Genomic DNA, 18004 nt, shown 5'->3' with positions numbered 1-18004 from the left:
GAGTGCAGATTTTTATAGAGGCTGGCATTAAGTTCCAAAGCACACTTGAATCTCCACCAGTAGAAGCTTCATTCTTGCACTTCTAAGATCTTGATTTGTCCGACCTCTTCTCTCTTCAACACCTTTGAAAATGTCTGGCCCCTCCGACCGTCGTTTTGACTTGAACCTTGTTGAAGAGGCAGCCATGCCTTCTCCAGACAACATATGGCGTCCATCCTTCGTCTCCCCTACTGGTCCTCTTACCGTTGGGGATTCCGTGATGAAGAATGATATGACCGCTGCGGTAGTGGCCAGGAACCTTCTCACTCCCAAAGATAACAGACTACTTTCCAAATGGTCTGATGAGTTGGCTGTTAAGGATTCTCTGGCTCTCAGTGTTCAGTGTGCAGGTTCTGTGTCTAACATGGCCCAACGCCTATTTGCTCGAACCCGCCAAGTTGAATCATTGGCGGCTGAAGTGATGAGTCTCAAACAGGAGATTAGAGGGCTCAAGCATGAGAATAAACAGTTGCACCGGCTCGCACATGACTATGCTACAAACATGAAGAGGAAGCTTGACCAGATGAAGGAATCTGATGGTCAGGTTTTACTTGATCATCAGAGATTTGTGGGTTTGTTCCAAAGGCATTTATTGCCTTCGTCTTCTGGGGCTGTACCGCGTAATGAAGCTCCAAATGATCAACCTCTGCTGCCTCCTCCTTCTAGGGTTCTGTCCAGTACTGAGGCTCCAAATGATCCCCCTCCAGTGCCTGCTCTTTCTGGGGCTCTACCGACTGCTGAGACTTCTCCTAAGCAACCTTTGTGAAGGCTCCCTCTTGTTTGTTTATTTTGACTCATGTATATGTACATATTTGTGACTTATCGGGGATATTAATAAATAGCTTTCCTTCATTTCAACGTATTGTGTTAAATACACCAAAGCCTTCTTCGCTAAGTTCTCTGAATTTTCTTTTGTTGAAGCTTGTATGTTGAAGCTTTATGAGTGGAGCATGTAGGTTGAGGTAGTATTCCCTTAATTTCCCGAGTGAGGAAAACTTCTCGGTTTGAGACTTGAAAAATCCAAGTCACTGAGTGGGATCGGCTATATGAATCTTTGAACGCCATTGTGCTCGGTCCTGTGTCATGTCCTCCGTTAGATCCAAGTACTCTAAGTCTTTTCTTAGAGTCTCTTCCAAAGTTTTCATAGGTCTTCCTCTACCCCTTCGGCCCTGAACCTCTGTCCCATAGTCGCATCTTCTAATCGGAGCATCAGTAGGCCTTCTTTGCACATGTCCAAACCACCGTAACCGATTTTCTTTCATCTTTCCTTCAATTTCGGCTACTCCTACTTTACCCCGGATATCCTCATTCCTAATCTTATCCTTTCTTGTGTGCCCACACATCCAACGAAGCATCCTCATCTCCGCTACACCCATTTTGTGTACGTGTTGATGCTTCACCGCCCAACATTCTGTGCCATACAGCATCGCCGGCCTTATTGCCGTCCTATAAAATTTTCCCGTGAGCTTCAGTGGCATACGGCGGTCACACAACACGCCGGATGCACTCTTCCACTTCATCCATCCAGCTTGTATTCTATGGTTGAGATCTCCATCTAATTCTCCGTTCTTTTGCAAGATAGATCCTAGGTAATGAAAACAATCGCTCTTTGGTATTTCTTGATCTCTGATCCTCACCCCTAACTCGTTTTGGCTTCCATTTGCACTGAACTTGCACTCCATATATTCTGTCTTTGATCGGCTTAGGCGAAGACCTTTAGATTCCAACACTTCTCTCCAAAGGTTAAGCTTTGCATTTACCCCTTCCTAAGTTTCATCTATCAACACTATATCGTCTGCGAAAAGCATACACCAAGGAATATCATCTTGAATATGTCCTGTTAACTCATCCATTACCAACGCAAAAAGGTAAGGACTTAAGGATGAGCCTTGATGTAATCCTACAGTTATGGGAAAGCTTTCGGTTTGTCCTTCATGAGTTCTTACGGCAGTCTTTGCTCCTTCATACATATCCTTTATAGCTTGGATATATGCTACTCGTACTCCTTTCTTCTCTAAAATCCTCCAAAGAATGTCTCTTGGGACCCTATCATACGTTTTTTCCAAATCTATAAAGACCATGTGTAAATCCTTTTTCCCATCTCTATATCTTTCCATCAATCTTCGTAAGAGATAGATTGCCTCCATGGTTGAGCGACCTAGCATGAACCCGAATTGGTTGTCCGAAACCCGTGTCTCTTGCCTCAATCTATGCTCAATGACTCTCTCCCAGAGCTTCATTGTATGACTCATTAGCTTAATACCCCTATAGTTCATGCAATTTTGTACGTCGCTCTTATTCTTGTAGATAGGCACCAAAGTGCTCGTTCGCCACTCATTTGGCATCTTCTTTACAAACCAAAAAATATATTGGAGCCCTGCTCCCTTCTACTTCATCTTCTCCATTGCCATTTTATTGCAGCTTGTAGGTTGAATAGGGTCCTGAGATTTGTGATCCCATCATGGTGGTATCACTGCTATGTATGGTCGTCGCTGGTGTTCTACCTCCGGCGTCCCATCGCTGCTCATCTCTACATCCTAATTCCAGTCACCTCCAACACTTCAGATAAATTTCCAGGTTCTTTGGCTTTAGGGTTTAGAACTAATCCTTAATGGGGGTTTGATTTACGCTTAAGTACGGCATTTATATAAACTTATTTATACATATGCATATATTACAGTGATTTTTTAACTGTGTGTTGTGCATCATTAGACAAAAAACAAATCAACATATATCGAAACAATTAGGAATAATTATTGAGAGAACTTAATTGTTCTGACTAATTTTTTCAAGACTTTCAAAAGAAACTGAGAATAACACATTCAAAGTAATATCGAAAGAAGGAAATTGGGGCATACAATTAGTTCCATATCCTTTATCAGTCTTGTATCTCCCTCTCTAAAGAGGTGGGATGCTTTGCTCATGCTTGAAGAAATTTTGGGGATCAACCGCAGTTTTTACACTTACCAATCTTTCAAAATTTCCCTTGAAATACTTGCTTCCGTAAACTTTAGCAGTTTCAAAATTTGTCCGATTATCCAGATTGGCGCCAATATCAATATCCCTGTAATTTTGGAAGGTCTCCCTTGGGCTCTTGGAAACAAAAGGAGTAGTTCCTTCATACAACTTTCTTGATAAGCCCACGTACTTCTTGGTAGTCTCAGCTCCTTCTTCCCCCCAAAACGTCCAGTACTGAATCAAAAATAGGTTTCCAGCTCTGTGAGGGAATGGTGTTTCCGACTCAGAAATCTCACTCATTCTTCCACCGTAAGGGTTCCATTGCATCCACACTTTCTCTATCTTAAGTATAATCTTCCATATGGATTCTATTCCTTGTTTTGGAATTGGTTCTTTCACATAGTCAGACTTGACTTTGAAGAACACTGCTGGCCCATTTGGCCTGTCAAGTAAAACGTCTATGGGGGTTCCAACTGGGAAGTCAGCCCAGAATATAGTCGATTCAAGCCAACTCATTTCAAAACAATCATTCTTTTGTAAACCCAATTCTGGGAACCTTGCATTCAGCAATTGAAGAAGATTGGCAGTTTGTCCCAAAAAGTGACCAATAAAAGACACTTCCACAGTCTTCGTTCCATTAGTAGTATTCTTCACTTGCGGCATTGCTCTGATGAAGATGTCTTTGGGCAACTTGGGAGCTATGTATTGCCACTTGTAAATAACATCCGTAGCACCTTGCTCTAAAGTCCTTTGAATATTGAACACTGTCACTTTGGCTGGAACTGGAACCAACTTGATCTTCCACGACAGAATGACTCCAAAGCTCGCTCCACCTCCTCCTCTAATGGCCCAAAAAAGATCTTCTCCCATGGACTTTCTATCAAGAATTGTCCCGTTCACATTAACTAGTTTCGCATCTTCAATATTATCCACTGTAAGCCCATATTTTCTCATCAAGTACCCGTACCCGCCACCACTAAAGTGGCCACCGGTACCAAGACTTAGGCAAGCTCCCGCAGGAAACCCATGAACCTTACTTTTATTGGCAATTTCATAGTACAGTTCACCAATAGTTGCCCCAGCCTGAACCCAAGCGCTCTTATCTGCGACTTTAATATCAATGGCTCGAAGATTGAGTAGGTCAAGAATGACAAAGGGAACATCCGATACATATGATAGGCCCTCATAGTCATGCCCACCACTTCTGATTCTAATCTGCAACCCATGTTGATTTGCACAAATAACAGTTGCTTGCACGTGTGATTCGTGCTTGGCAGTTACAATAGCCAAAGGCTTTGGTGTTGTGGGGGTAGAAAATCTTCTGTTTCTAATGTAGTGCTGCAAAACAGATTGAAATGAGGTGTTGTCTCGGGTGTAAATGGCTTCAAAGATTTGATAGGTGGGCTGAGATTGCTTTGGAAGGCATCGGAGGAAGTCAGAGAGAATTAGATCTGCAGTTGCCCGCGGTAGTATAAGGGAAAAGACTGAGAGGATGGAGATTAGTACTGCAATACGGCTTTGTATAGTCTTCATTGTATGGTTGCAATTGTACTTCATGTTTTCTTTTATTGACTTTGTGGTATTTATATTGAAACCATGGAAGGACGAGGAGTAGTGTAAAGCTGGGTAAATTCATTTTTTTTATGGTACATATCTCCAACACATTTAATTTTCGGTCAAAATCAACGCACTAATTGGTAAACTCATTTTTTTTATGGTACATATCTCCAACACATTTAATTTACGGTCAAAATCAACGCACTAATTAAAGGATCCCTAATTAAACAATCGTTATTGCACCCAAGGTTTCGAGTAAAATCTGGTGTTTATATCAAGTATTTACTTCCCTTCCAAATACATGAATGTGAATTTGACATTCTACGTGTCAAAATGTTATGTATTCAATTGAGAATTTAAAATATTTTAATGGATTTATAAATCTATGAATTTTTATGAAGTTTAATTGATTTGTAGAGATTTCATATAAAATTTTGATTCAATTCCTTCGAAATCTCATGAGTGTAAACCATTGTGTATGTTGATGAAGAAAGAATATGCAGGAAGAAAGACAGAGAGAAATGTAGAAGAATAAGAGAGTAAGAGAGTTTAGAGAGTAGAGAGAGAATCAAGAATTGTATTTTCTTTCTAGTTAGTTACAACTGACTATTACAACATGTATTTATTTGTATTGGTAGCTTACACTCTAAGCCACACAATAACCACCTTAACTAACTCTTATATCACAGCTATAGAATCTTAGTACACCTATCATCCCCCCTCAAGCTCAGGGGCAGAGAAATTGAGCATGAGATTGGCACAATGAGTCTGAAAGAGTGGTGCAGAAAGACCCTTGGTGAGGATATCTGCAAACTGCTCAGTAGACGATACAAACTGAACATGTAGTTGCTGTTTTGCGACCCTTTCTCGAACAAAATGGACATCAACCTCAATATGTTTCGTACGTTGATGTTGAATTGGATTGCAAGTCAGTGCAATTGCAGACAGGTTGTCACATAAAAGTAATGGGGGCTCGGCCAAAGGAATCTGCAAGAACGACAACAGAGATTTAATCCAATCCAATTCAGCCGCTGTAGTAGAGAGAGCTCGATATTCAGCCTCAGTTGATGAGCGAGAGACAGTGTGTTGTTTCTTAGACATTCATGAAATGGGATTAGACCCCAAGAACACCACCATTCCAGTTGTGGACCGTCTATCATTCGGATCACCCGCCCAGTCTGCATCACTATAGGCAGTAAGATCAAGGGAACCTCGGATATACTGAATACCACAGCCTCGAGTAGCCTTTAAGTACCTAAGAATCCGTTTGACAGCCATAAAGTGGGAGTCCATTGGTCGCTGCATAAACTGGCAGACCTGATGCACTGCGAAAGCAATGTCAGGCCGCGTAAAAGTCAAGTACTGGAGAGCACCAACCAAGCTCCTGTACATTGTAGGATTATTATAAGGCTTGCCATCATTGCTGAGAAGACGGTTGTAAGGCAAACATGGAGTAGCACACGGTTTGGACAGTAGCATATCAGATTTAGTAAGCAGATCCGTAACATACTTGTCTTTAGAGAGAAACAAACCATTCTTGTTCTGTACAATTTGAATGCCTAGAAAATAATGAAGAGGTCCCAAGTCTTTCATATCAAACTCATGAGTAAGAGCTTGAATAACCTCAGTGATAGCTTGTGGATGGCTGCCTGTGATGATAATATCATCAACATACAACAACAGAATCACCACATATGTGTCAACAGTTTTTACAAATAAAGATGAATCTGCAAATGTAGACTTGAACCCTAAGGAAGGTAGAAAAGTAGTGAACCTTTCATTCCAGGCCCGTGGTGCCTGTTTCAACCCATAAAGCGATTTATGTAATCGACAAACATAATCTTCATGTTTAAGATCAACAAACCCAGGTGGCTGTGTCATGTAGACCTCTTCTTGTAATATGCCATGGAGGAAGGCATTTTTCACATCTAATTGTCTCAATGTCCAACCAAAGTTTGCTGATAAAGCTAGAACGATTCTCACTGTTGTAGGTTTAACAACAGGGCTAAAAGTCTCTCCATAATCGATTCCTTCTTCTTGATTAAAGCCTTTTGCCACCAGCCGTGCCTTATACCTCCCAATTGAGCCATCAGCATTCTTTTTTATCTTATATACCCATTTACACCCGATTAAATTCTTGTGACGGGGCAATGGAACCAATGACCATGTTCCCTGATTATGCAAAGCCAATATCTCATCTTGCATAGCATTAAACCAAACTGGGGATTTCAACGCAGACTTATATGTTGCAGGTTCCACTTGTGTCAAATCAACCCCCCCATGTTCATGAACCTGAGCAAGTAAAGCAAGCTTCTTAATAATACCACTTTTGGATCGTGTCTGCATAGGATGGAAGTTCACTGGGGGAACAGAGAGAACCACTTGGAGCTGCTCAGGTTGGAATTCAGGTACCACAGGAGGTGCAGGGGAGAAGGGCTGTGTAGTTGGAGAAGTAATGGAGTGAGTAGCAGTTGAATTTCCTGCACTGTCAGGTGAACCTGTAACTGGAACCGTAGTGGAGGCTGCTAAAAGTTGCTGGAGTACCAGATTTGGCATGCCACTAGAGATAGAATCTGAGCTTAATGATGCAGGACACTCAGTGTAGGGATTAAGTGACTCGGGTAACACAAGTACATTACTATGATTGGGAACTGGAATTGGTGTTTGAGAATGTGATGGAGGTGGTGAAATAGTGGTCCAGTGAGATTTAGAGACCAAAGAACGATAAGGAAACTCTGTCTCATCAAATAAAACATGTCTAGAAATATACATTTTGTTTTTAGAAGCATCATAACAAAGATAGCCTTTATAGTTAGATGCATATCCCAAAAAGATACATTTTGCAGTGCGGGGATCTAACTTGGTATGAGTATAAGGCCTTAACCAAGGATAACAAGAACAGCCAAATATTTTCAGATGTGTTATACTGGTATGGAATTGTGCAGCAATTGAAATGGAGATAAATTTCCCAAGGAAGAAGATGGCATTCTATTAATGAGGTACATTGAGGTTTTGCAGGCAAAAGACCAAAACACTGAGGGTAAGGAAGCAGACTGTAGCAAAGCAATGGAAGTTTCAATAATATGCCTGTGTTTTCGTTCAGCTATTCTATTCTGTTCGGGTGTGTAAGGACAGGAAAGTTGGTGCTTAATTCCTTTATCAGACAAAAACTGTTGAAATGCTTTGTTTATGTATTCACCACCACCATCACTGTGAAGAGTTTTAATGGCTACTTGAAACTGATTTAAGATGAAATTGTATAAAGAAACAAATATACCCGAAACATCATTTTTATTGCACATGGGAAAAATCCAGCAATATTTTGTACAATGGTCAATGAAAGTGACATAATATCTAAATCCATCTAGAGACACACAAGGAGCAGGACCCCACACATCACTGTGAACAAGATCAAAAGGTTTTACAGATTTATCTACGGAGGAAGGAAATGGGAGTTTACTGAATTTGCCCTCTAAACATGGGTGACACAGTGAAGGTGTTTGATCAGCAACACAAGGAACATGTGAGGATTCTAAAATGCGGGAAACAATTGAATTAGAGGGATGACCTAATCTCTTATGCCAAATACTGGTAGTAACTTGTTGTCCCAGAAAAGCTGCAAGGTTCCTTTTGTGGATGACTGCAGGAGAACTTGGTGAGATGATCGGATACAAACCATTGTTACACAGCCCTTTGTAAAGCACCCTCCCTGTGGCTTTGTCCTGAATCCAAAAGGAAAAAGCATCGAAGATCAACCAACATTTATTATCCAAGCAGATCTTATGAACAGATAATAAATTTTGGGACAATTTTGGCACATATAGAACAGAATTAAGCCTAATAGGCTGCATTGGAGTTCGAAGAAGAGTGGAACCAACGTGAGAGATAGCTAAACCTTCACCATTTGCAGTCTGAATAGTCTCATTAGACGGATATGGAGTGGACAAGGAAAGATTTCCCAAGTCTGAAGTCATATGATTATTTGCACCTGAATCAGTAAGCCAAATTTGCTGCTGTGGAGGAGGAGATGGCACTGAGAAAGAAGGATTAGGACCATTGAGTGTTGCAGCATGCATAGCACTCATTTGAGGATTGGCATTCTTTTGAAAACATGTTTCTGCAGTATGATTGGAGTTCCCACAAATAAAGCAGCCTGAGGGACCACTTGTATTTCGAAATCTACAGGTATCAACCATATGGTTGTGCTTCCCACAGATTTGGCAACCTTGTGAAACATTCATGTTTCGAAAATGACATGTAGAAGCCAAATGATTTGACTTCCCACATATTTGACAAAGTTGAGGCTGAAACCCATAAATCTGTGTTCTTGGCGGAGAAGCACCAAGAATGCCAGGTGCAGGATTTGAAGAGAAGTTCTTTTGATTACCATATCTCGGATTGAAATTAGAACCAAAACGATTTCTGCCTTTACCATTGTGATTAAAAGACCTGTATGCATTTGTATTGGAACTAGGATAATTTCCACCAGAACCTGAAAAAGACTGATTCTTGGACACCAAGTCATTGTTCTGTGCCATTAGTGCAGACAAAACAGGTGATGCAGGAATGGTTTCAATCAATGCTTCTTCAGCCAACAATTGAGAACGAAGATCTTTCAACGATATCACATTTTCACGACCCCGAATCACAGATCTTATAGTATTAAATTCAGCAGGCAGACCATTCAATGTAAGAATCACCATATCATCATCATCAAAGAAAACACCAGCAGCAGATAGTAAATCCCGTGCTTCTTTAATCTTCTGCAAATACACAGTGATAGAATCATTACCCTTCTTTATATTTTGCAGTTCAGATTTGAGTTGAAAGATACTGGTTCTTGTGATAGTTGAGAACTGTTCTTTAAGCCTAGTCCACAATTCTTTGGAACTGGTACTACCAATCGCACAAGAAATCCCAGCAGGAGACAAGGTTGCAGTGATCAACTGCATTAATGCTTTATCATGCATCTTCCATACTCTGTAATCATCCGATTGAACTCGGGTAGTAGAACCCCCAGATAATTCTTGGCAAAATTGGTCAGGACAAGGAATCGAGCCATCAACAAAACCAATTATACTATGGCCTTCAAGCAGGAGCTCCATCTGAAAATGCCAAGCCAAATAATTTGTTTCATCCAACTTCACATTAACTGAACTTGAAACCGACGAGATCAAAGAAGCAATCGGAGACTAAAGAATCTGTAACTGAGTAGCAGTCACCATTGTTACCAATTAGGAGAAAAATCCCAAGAAATCTTGACAGAGGAATAACCACAAACACTTGGTGGGTGTACTTTGATCGAGAACGAATCAAAGGAAGAAGAAGACTAAACCAGCCCAAATTTTAACACAAGAAATCACAGCAAGGAGAAGTAATAGGGTAGAAGCGGAAGCAACCATAACCAAGATCGAAATCCATCAAGCTTTCATGCTTGTTCCGGCGATGATACCATGTAAACCATTGTGTATGTTGATGAAGAAAGAATATGCAGGAAGAAAGACAGAGAGAAATGTAGAAGAATAAGAGAGTAAGAGAGTTTAGAGAGTAGAGAGAGAATCAAGAATTGTATTTTCTTTCTAGTTAGTTACAACTGACTATTACAACATGTATTTATTTGTATTGGTAGCTTACACTCTAAGCCACACAATAACCACCTTAACTAACTCTTATATCACAGCTATAGAATCTTAGTACACCTATCAATGAGAAGATGTGATATTTGTGAATGCTTAAAATACACTATGAAATCTCTCCAATTCCCTCTAATTCCTTAACTTTCACAAGTTTTTTAAAATCAATTTATAAGTGAATACACCTGAAATGTTATAAACTTCTTTAAAATCCTAATTGAATACACCTAGATTTCTAAGGATTTTAATAAACTATCTTAAAATTCTAATTGAATACATCTTAAATTTCAGAGAATCACTTAAAATTTTAATTGAATACCCCTAGATTCGTTAAAAGAATTAAAATACCTCAAAATCTCTATTGAATTTCAGCAAAATTTTCCCTCTCCCTGATTACTCTCCTCCCTCAACTACATGGAATTAAAAATCCTCTTAATTCTAAAACTGGTACAAATTGAGGACAAGTGTTCCATGGGAAGCCTTGTATATTTGTTGCCAGAAAAAGCAATAGATTTTTTTTAGCGATCTCTCTCCTTCTCGGTGATGTACTTGCTATAGTAGAAACACTCTTGTCCATCGCATAAGTCACCGTAGGCAGAATTCCGTGGTTTGTTAGTTTGTCTTCAGCAATTCCATATCAAATTTTTGAGATCTCATTGAGTTTTGTTTTGTTTTCATGAATTTTTTTTTTTTTTACAATGATTTCCAAATTTGCTACCAACTACTTGTATTTGTTTTTGCAGTTCTACAATAGCATGACTACGTTCCTCTTTCCCCGATAATTAACTCCGCGTGGTGATGAATTTCTACTGGATTTAATGGTGAGACAGTACGAGAAAAATGAGCTAAGAATACAATTCATTTGTGCCCTCATCATTTTTATTTGTTAAATTTCATTGAACACAAAACTATCTCAAATGTGGCATTTGAACAAAAAAGCACATTAGTTTGTGTCGTAAAAGAAAAATAGAAAAACGTTATTCCGCCTTCTAAATTTTGAGCACAGAACTTTATGTCCAACTTGCATGTGTCCTTTTGGAATGGAATTTGACACAGCAGTTGGCAATACACCAGCGACAGACAAATTTAATTTTATTCATGTATTTGTGCAAAAACAGTATTTATATATTTGGTGGATTGTATTATAGGGTTGGCAATGGATTGTTTTTTGGGATTGTGACAAGAGTTTATTCGAGTCAACAACTAATCTCTAGTCTGAAGTTGTAACTTGTATTGTATGTGCGACACTCTTTTTCTTATCATAAAGTTTTGTTTCACATGGTTTTCAATAAAACGTTTTTTTACCGAGTCCTACTTCACCGTTTGACTACGCCTTTTGAAAATATGGTTTGGAACATATTTGTTGAAGGGGCGTTTGTAATTTGTATTCACTTTTGTATTACCCTCGTGAAGGGTCAGGCAGTGCTTCTTTTAAGATGACACTTATCTTCCTCATTTTCACATTTGAATTTTGGATGAGCCGTTTCGGTAATCTATTGTATTGATCTTACGATGCTTCTTATTTGTAATTGAATAAAGTATATAGTCCAACAAAACTTGAGACCACTGTGATTTCGCATCACAACCCCCACTCCACAGGAAAAACCCTCCCCTCAAACGCCTTATCAACTTTCAGTTTCAGTTGATTAGAAGGGGTGTGCCATTTCACGTTTAGCTGTACACAGGGGAGTCTTACTATGGCAATTTCCTTGCGATACTCTTCGGTAGGCCAAAATTCAGGCACTCTTGGAATAAGTGTTAAAAGAGTATTCGGGCAAAAGCTCCTTGAGATTTTGTAGGAAAGAGATCCATCACCACTTCACATATATCAAAAGTCCGGTGAAGAAATTCATTTCAGTAACAAAAGTTTAGAGTGTTCAGAGTTGTCTCACATCGGTGAGGGACAAAGTTTGTTATGTGCTTATATGGTATTGGGCTACTCCCCATATTACCAATTGATTTTATGGGGAAACCTCAATTTCATCATGGTATTAGAGCGGGTTGTCCTCGTGTGAAGCCAAACGGTCACACGCTCTCCATGTCACCCAGTTGTTGTCCACGTGTAGGCAAGCCAAACAGTCACACGCTCTCCACGTCACCCAGTTGTTGTCCACATGTAGGCTTGAAAATCCGCCACACGTGCAGGGGCGTGTTGAGAGTTGTCCCATATCGGTGAGAGACAAGGTTTGTTTTATGGTAGAACCTCAATTTTATCATAGAGTTTTCGGGACTCTCCTTGCACTTGAGGATAGTGCACCTTGCCTATCATTTCGTTTTTACACTTATCTATCATTCCATATCGTATTTTTATTCTTTCTATTCCCTCGTCTCCTCCACCTATTCTCTCCGCCCAAATTCCCCATCCTTACTTGACTCCCTAATAGGCAGAGTCTGCGAGCTTGACTGGCGCGACTACGAAGAAGTCGTCTACATCCGCATCGGGGGCGGTGGAGCCGACGGCTTCGGTGTCTCCCATTCTGGCGTCGTCGCTGGCGTTGAATAAGATAAAGACGAGATCGGGTCCGCTGCCGCAGGAGAGCCTTTTTGGGTTTAGGGGTAACAAAGGGTCGACGCTAGGCTCGAGCAATTTGTCGAGGCTGGGAGTCGGCGATCAAAGTTTAGGATCTGGAAGTGGGGGAAGAAGAAGGATACCAAGTTGAATATCAGAGTATGCAACAAACAAGACTAACAAAATAAGAAATATTATTGATAGTAAACGAGAATGCCGAAACGGCTACAAAACCCTAAGATGCTACATTGTGACTAACTTGATTCCTCAAACTAAATTACAAGCTCTATTTATAGAGCAATAAACCTAAGAAACCCTAATGCGTAAATGCCAAAAATACCCTACTACAAAATCAAAACAAATCTCTAATTAATTTCCTAAATAAACCTAATAAATTCTAACACCCCCCGTCAAACTCATGGCGGTACGCGACATGAGTTTGCCAACAAGCAGATGTGGATGCAAGCCTCCAAATTCCGATGCTGATGCCGATGCCGATGCCAATGCCGATGCCGATGCCGATGCCCATACCAATATCGATACCGATACCAATTGCGAGCTTCCAAACAAACCTGAGCAAACAAACAAAAAACATATTTTTTTTCTTTGCCCGTGTGGGGGCCTCAAAAACTCCAAACAATTTTTTTTTTCCTTATTTTTTCTCTCTTCTTATGGGCGAAGAGGTGCAACATCGCACCTTCTTCCTTCTTTTTCATTTCCATGGGTTTTTTTATCTCTTTCATTTTTCTTTTCCTTGCAAACAATCAATACCAAATAACAAATCTAAAACGAAAACACAAACAGCGGAAGATGACGGAAACAAAACTGATACAAACAAATTGATACAACCGAGAACGGATTGAACCCTAAGGATCGAACCCGTTATGATACCAAGTTGAATATCAGAGTACGCAACGAACAAGACTAACAAAATAAGAAATATTATTGATATCAAACGAGAATGCCGAAACGGCTACAAAACCCTAAGATGCTACATTGTGACTAACTTGATTCCTCAAACTAAATTACAAGCTCTATTTATAGAGCAATAAACCTAAGAAACCTAATGCGTAAATGCCAAAAATACCCTACTACAAAATCAAAACAAATCTCTAATTAATTTCCTAAATAAACCTAATAAATTCTAACAGCTGCGAGTCAAGAGTATGATTGGGTTTGGGATAGGATGAGATGGTATGAGGATGAGAGAGTGAGGGGAGGGGGGTGTGATGGAGGAGGAGGGAGCGAGGATTGGGTTTGGTTTGGGATGAGATGTTTTTTGCGATCGGGGAAGAAAGGAGAGAAATGTTTTTTTTTAAAGTATTTTTAATTAAAAAAATTATTAAATTATTAAAAAGTAATTATTTTTAATCATTAAATAAAAATTATTAATTAATTAATTTTTTATCCCAGTTGGCAAAGAAATGGGCCCTGCTTCTGCCACATCATCATTTACCAGCAAAATTAACAGAAAATTTAAAGGATGTCTAACATTGCAATGAATTCATAAATTGAGGTATGACATTACAATGTTTAAAACATGAGGTATGAGATTGTGATTCGACTCATAGTTGAGGTAGTTTTGTGTAATTTATCCAACAAAATATTATTAAAAATATAGATAGAAAACACTTTGAAAATAAACTTAAATCGTCAAAATCAATTCTCCAAATTAGTGCATGCGTTCGCTCCTCTCTCTTTCGAAACCCTAATGGCTAAAAAGCCTTATTTATACTGCAATACAATTAAAATCCTTAATAGAAAATGTCTTCTAAAAACTAGGAAACATAATAACTTCATAGAAACTAGGAAATATAATCCTAATCAAATATGGCAAATCTGTCCAGCCACATTTTGGACCCATATCTGCTCCAAAACAGGCCTAAAATAGCTCTATTTAAAGCTTAGAATATTTTGAACACTTCTCCAGAAGACCACGAACTCATCAAAGATCATCTTGGGCTCCAAAACTCGCAATTAAGCCAAAAAACGTCATTTTTCAATGCCACACGCTGCACCTTTATTTCATCGCCATAAATAAAACGCTTTGTAGAAAAATATGAAACTTTGATACATGCAAGATGAGAGACACATGAACGTCCTCCAAATAAAATTACTCCAAAATTCATCCATTTGATCACTTTTTGCTCCAGAGGAAGTCGGAAATCCTATATTGAAAATACAATTTAAAGTATTAAAATTCTTCCAAAATAATAACCAAAATAAACTAAAATTAGGATGATATATACAATATAATATTGACTCATCACCGACGTAGGCCCCCTTTTCTACAGCAAGATGGCGTCATGGCTCGCCAGCGGGCTCAAGGCTCGACAATTATTGCAAGGGCAGTCCAACGGGCTGCTGCCCTTGATCCAATTGCCTTTCCTCTTTTAGGACGGGTGGAGAAGAATTTGTTGTGTTGAGGGCAATTCAACCCAAATGTCCAAACATTTCAAGCTCTGCTGAACTTGCTCTTAAGAGAAACCAATTTTTCTGCTGATGCCTTAGCTAATTTAGGTCATCAGAAATCCCCGAATTGTATTTAGCTCGACTCTTTTCCTGCTTGTGCCCAACAAGCTCTTCAACTGGACCTATCCTTTACTGATTGCCCTAGACGCTTTTCTATTTATGATTCTTTTGTTAAAAATAAAATAATGGAATCCCACATTCTATCGAACTATGAAACTGAGAACAAAAAATAATAATTTCAAGCCCCTGTTACAGCACTCGGAAAAAGAAAAGAAAAGAAGGTAACAAAGTTTCAATAAATCTTGTACCAGCCTTATAATCTTGTTAACTATATACGATCCCAACTCTCAGATACATAGATTGAAAAAGTTAGAAGGTTGTTTTGGCCGGGACCATATGCTCTTACTTTTTTGTTGGGTCGACCGACAATATACTTACATAGATGCTTGAGTCACATCATCACATCGAAAACGTGCATCATTTTTGGACCACGACTTAAAATAGTGACACTTACATGCCCTCCCATGACATTAATTAGTGTTTGTGCAGAAGACTAAACATTTGTGGCCAAACTGGCTGCACCTCTCCGGTATTATTCGATAAAAAGTTAGATTCTCTTCCACCAAACAAGTAACAGATATGAATTCCACGCCACACATGAAACTCCTGCGCTCAATAGATTGATTGATTTTTTAATTTACCATGGACAAACGAAATCACAGTTTGGTGCGTTGGCTTCTTTATAATTTTTTTATTTTTTATTTATTTATTTATTTTTAGAAAACTTTGACGAGAGATATTTTATTGATAATGAAAAGAAAAAAGTTGCATCTAGTCAGATGGAAGACATAAACTTTACCCCTCATAATACCAAGAAAAGAAGAAAAAGAACATGAATAAGAAGGGATGACTTAAACTTTACCCTCTAGAAATCAAAATCAAAACGATACAAGGAAAAGAGGGGAGAGGGACATGAAAAGAGGTAGGGCTTCTTTATGATTACTCCCAAGTCTTTTGTTTTGTCACACTAACTACCATAAATTAGGGGTTGCCCTACCAAACTATGTGCAACGTGAGGAATTTTGTCGGTTAATAAATGTTTACCCAACGGATAATTCATTTGGTAAGGCGAAGTCGGTCAACATATTGTGTTGACCGAATATTTTTACCCGACTAAGAGAGTTCGTAGGTTAAAAAATTCGTCGTTGGGTAAACTTTTGGCGCAAAGAGGGGAAATATTGATTCCTCATTCTACTATGTGTCTTCCTATTCATCTTTCTCCCTTCTCCCATTCTTCTTTGGTTCAAGACCCACTACACCCACTACTCAAACCTTACCATTTGACCAATTTGCACAAGTTTATGAAAAACAGCATCAGCAAAGGTATGTATATTGTGGTCGGAGGTCTAGGGAGTACATGGAGAGAATACTACCGTAATGTGCAAGAACATGGTGAGGATACCACCGTAAGGTCAAAGAAGGTGGTGAACAAAAGTTGGTCAGATTCTTGCATGTGGAAGAACATGGAGAGAATACTACCGTTATGGACGAAAGCCCTAAATCGTCAGGCTGAGCCGTTTAAGAAAAAAGACTCAGCCCTGTTTGTAAAGCTAATGCGGGATTGGTTTTAAAAGTGTTTACTTGTGAGTTCACGACTGAGCTTTTATTTTAAATGTTTTGTAATTCCTAACAAATGCATTAGGCGCCGTTACAAAATCAAATTTGTCTTGTATCACAACATTGGCTGGTATTATGTAAAATTTTCTATATTCGTCAGTATTTTGTAGTGGATTATAAAGCTATAAACCATATGGTTGAGCTTTTGTTTAAAAAAATTTACGTTTTACTTAATAAAAGTAAAGAAAAAAAAAGACCAAGTATTTTAGAATCCACGATTAGAAGGAGAAACAAATCCTACTAAACTAGTTTACACATTCCAATTATATTCGTATTACGGTATCCAATTCGATTGGCATATGAATATCATAATGTAATAATGGTAGAAATTGAATCACTTTATGTTTTGATATTATATAAAAAAAAATTCGTATGTGTAAGTAGAATTTGTTAAGATTCCTTCCAAAGTTAAACCCATAAGCGTTGTCAAAAGTTCAATTTTCGAAGTTTCACAAATACCCATGGGTCCAGAAAATCAATTTTATGATAATTGCCTGATGAACCTTCGTCGGTTAGGTCATCAACTGTCAAGAAAAGCTACAGTCCCAATTTTCTAGTGTCACATAAATCCAAATAAACGTGTTGGGAATCCATTGACATAGTTATTGCCCAACAAACCTCCGTCGGGAAAAACGTAATTGGTCAAAAGTTTTCAACTCCAATTTTCAAAATGTCACAGATTTCCAGTCATGGGCCTTGGAAATCCACTCAGATAGATATTGCCCGACAAATCTCCGCTGGGGAATGCATATGGATTAAAAGTTTCGGGTAGGACCCTCTTCTGAGATAAGGATGAAAATCTTTCTATCAAAGAATATAGGTCATTAGATGAAAATTCAAATGTTATAAACAGAGGAATCTCTTTAAAGTTATAATAATTATAGCCGTTGGATTTTCATCCAACTGCCCACATTCCTTAGTCGGGAGGATGCTCATCTTTAGCTCAGGAGAGGATCTTGATCCAAAAGTTTCCAACTCCAAGTTTCAAAGTGTCACAGATATCTAGTCACAGACATTGGGAATCTACTAACAAAGAGATTGTCCGATGAACCTCCGTCGGGTAAATCAGTATTGGTTAAGAGTCGAAGTCTTATTTTCAAAGTGTCACAGATATCCACCTCACGTGAGGGTAAAATTCCACCGACACGACTTAACCGAT

The 18004-nt window shown here is 38.9% G+C and overlaps 1 protein-coding gene across 1 annotated transcript; it reads right to left on the bottom strand.

Annotated features, from left to right (window-relative positions):
- Positions 1-2894: 2894 nt before the first annotated feature.
- On the bottom strand, positions 2895-4554 carry LOC114825166 (berberine bridge enzyme-like 4). Its single transcript, XM_029103561.2, has one exon. The coding sequence runs from the start codon at positions 4552-4554 to the stop codon at positions 2938-2940; it is 1617 nt and encodes a 538-aa protein (XP_028959394.2). The 3' UTR covers positions 2895-2937.
- Positions 4555-18004: the final 13450 nt, after the last annotated feature.

Source organism: Malus domestica, chromosome 05 (genome assembly GCF_042453785.1).
Source record: "Malus domestica chromosome 05, GDT2T_hap1".
Taxonomy (NCBI): Eukaryota; Viridiplantae; Streptophyta; class Magnoliopsida; order Rosales; family Rosaceae; genus Malus; species Malus domestica.
The sequence above is the reverse complement of the archived record's forward strand: the minus strand, read 5'-3'. Positions and strand labels throughout refer to the sequence as shown.

What these genes read in the sequence shown, in the direction of transcription:
- LOC114825166 (XM_029103561.2), bottom strand. Translation starts at nt 4,554, where the DNA reads ATGAAGTACAATTGCAACCATACAATGAAGACTATACAAAGCCGTATT.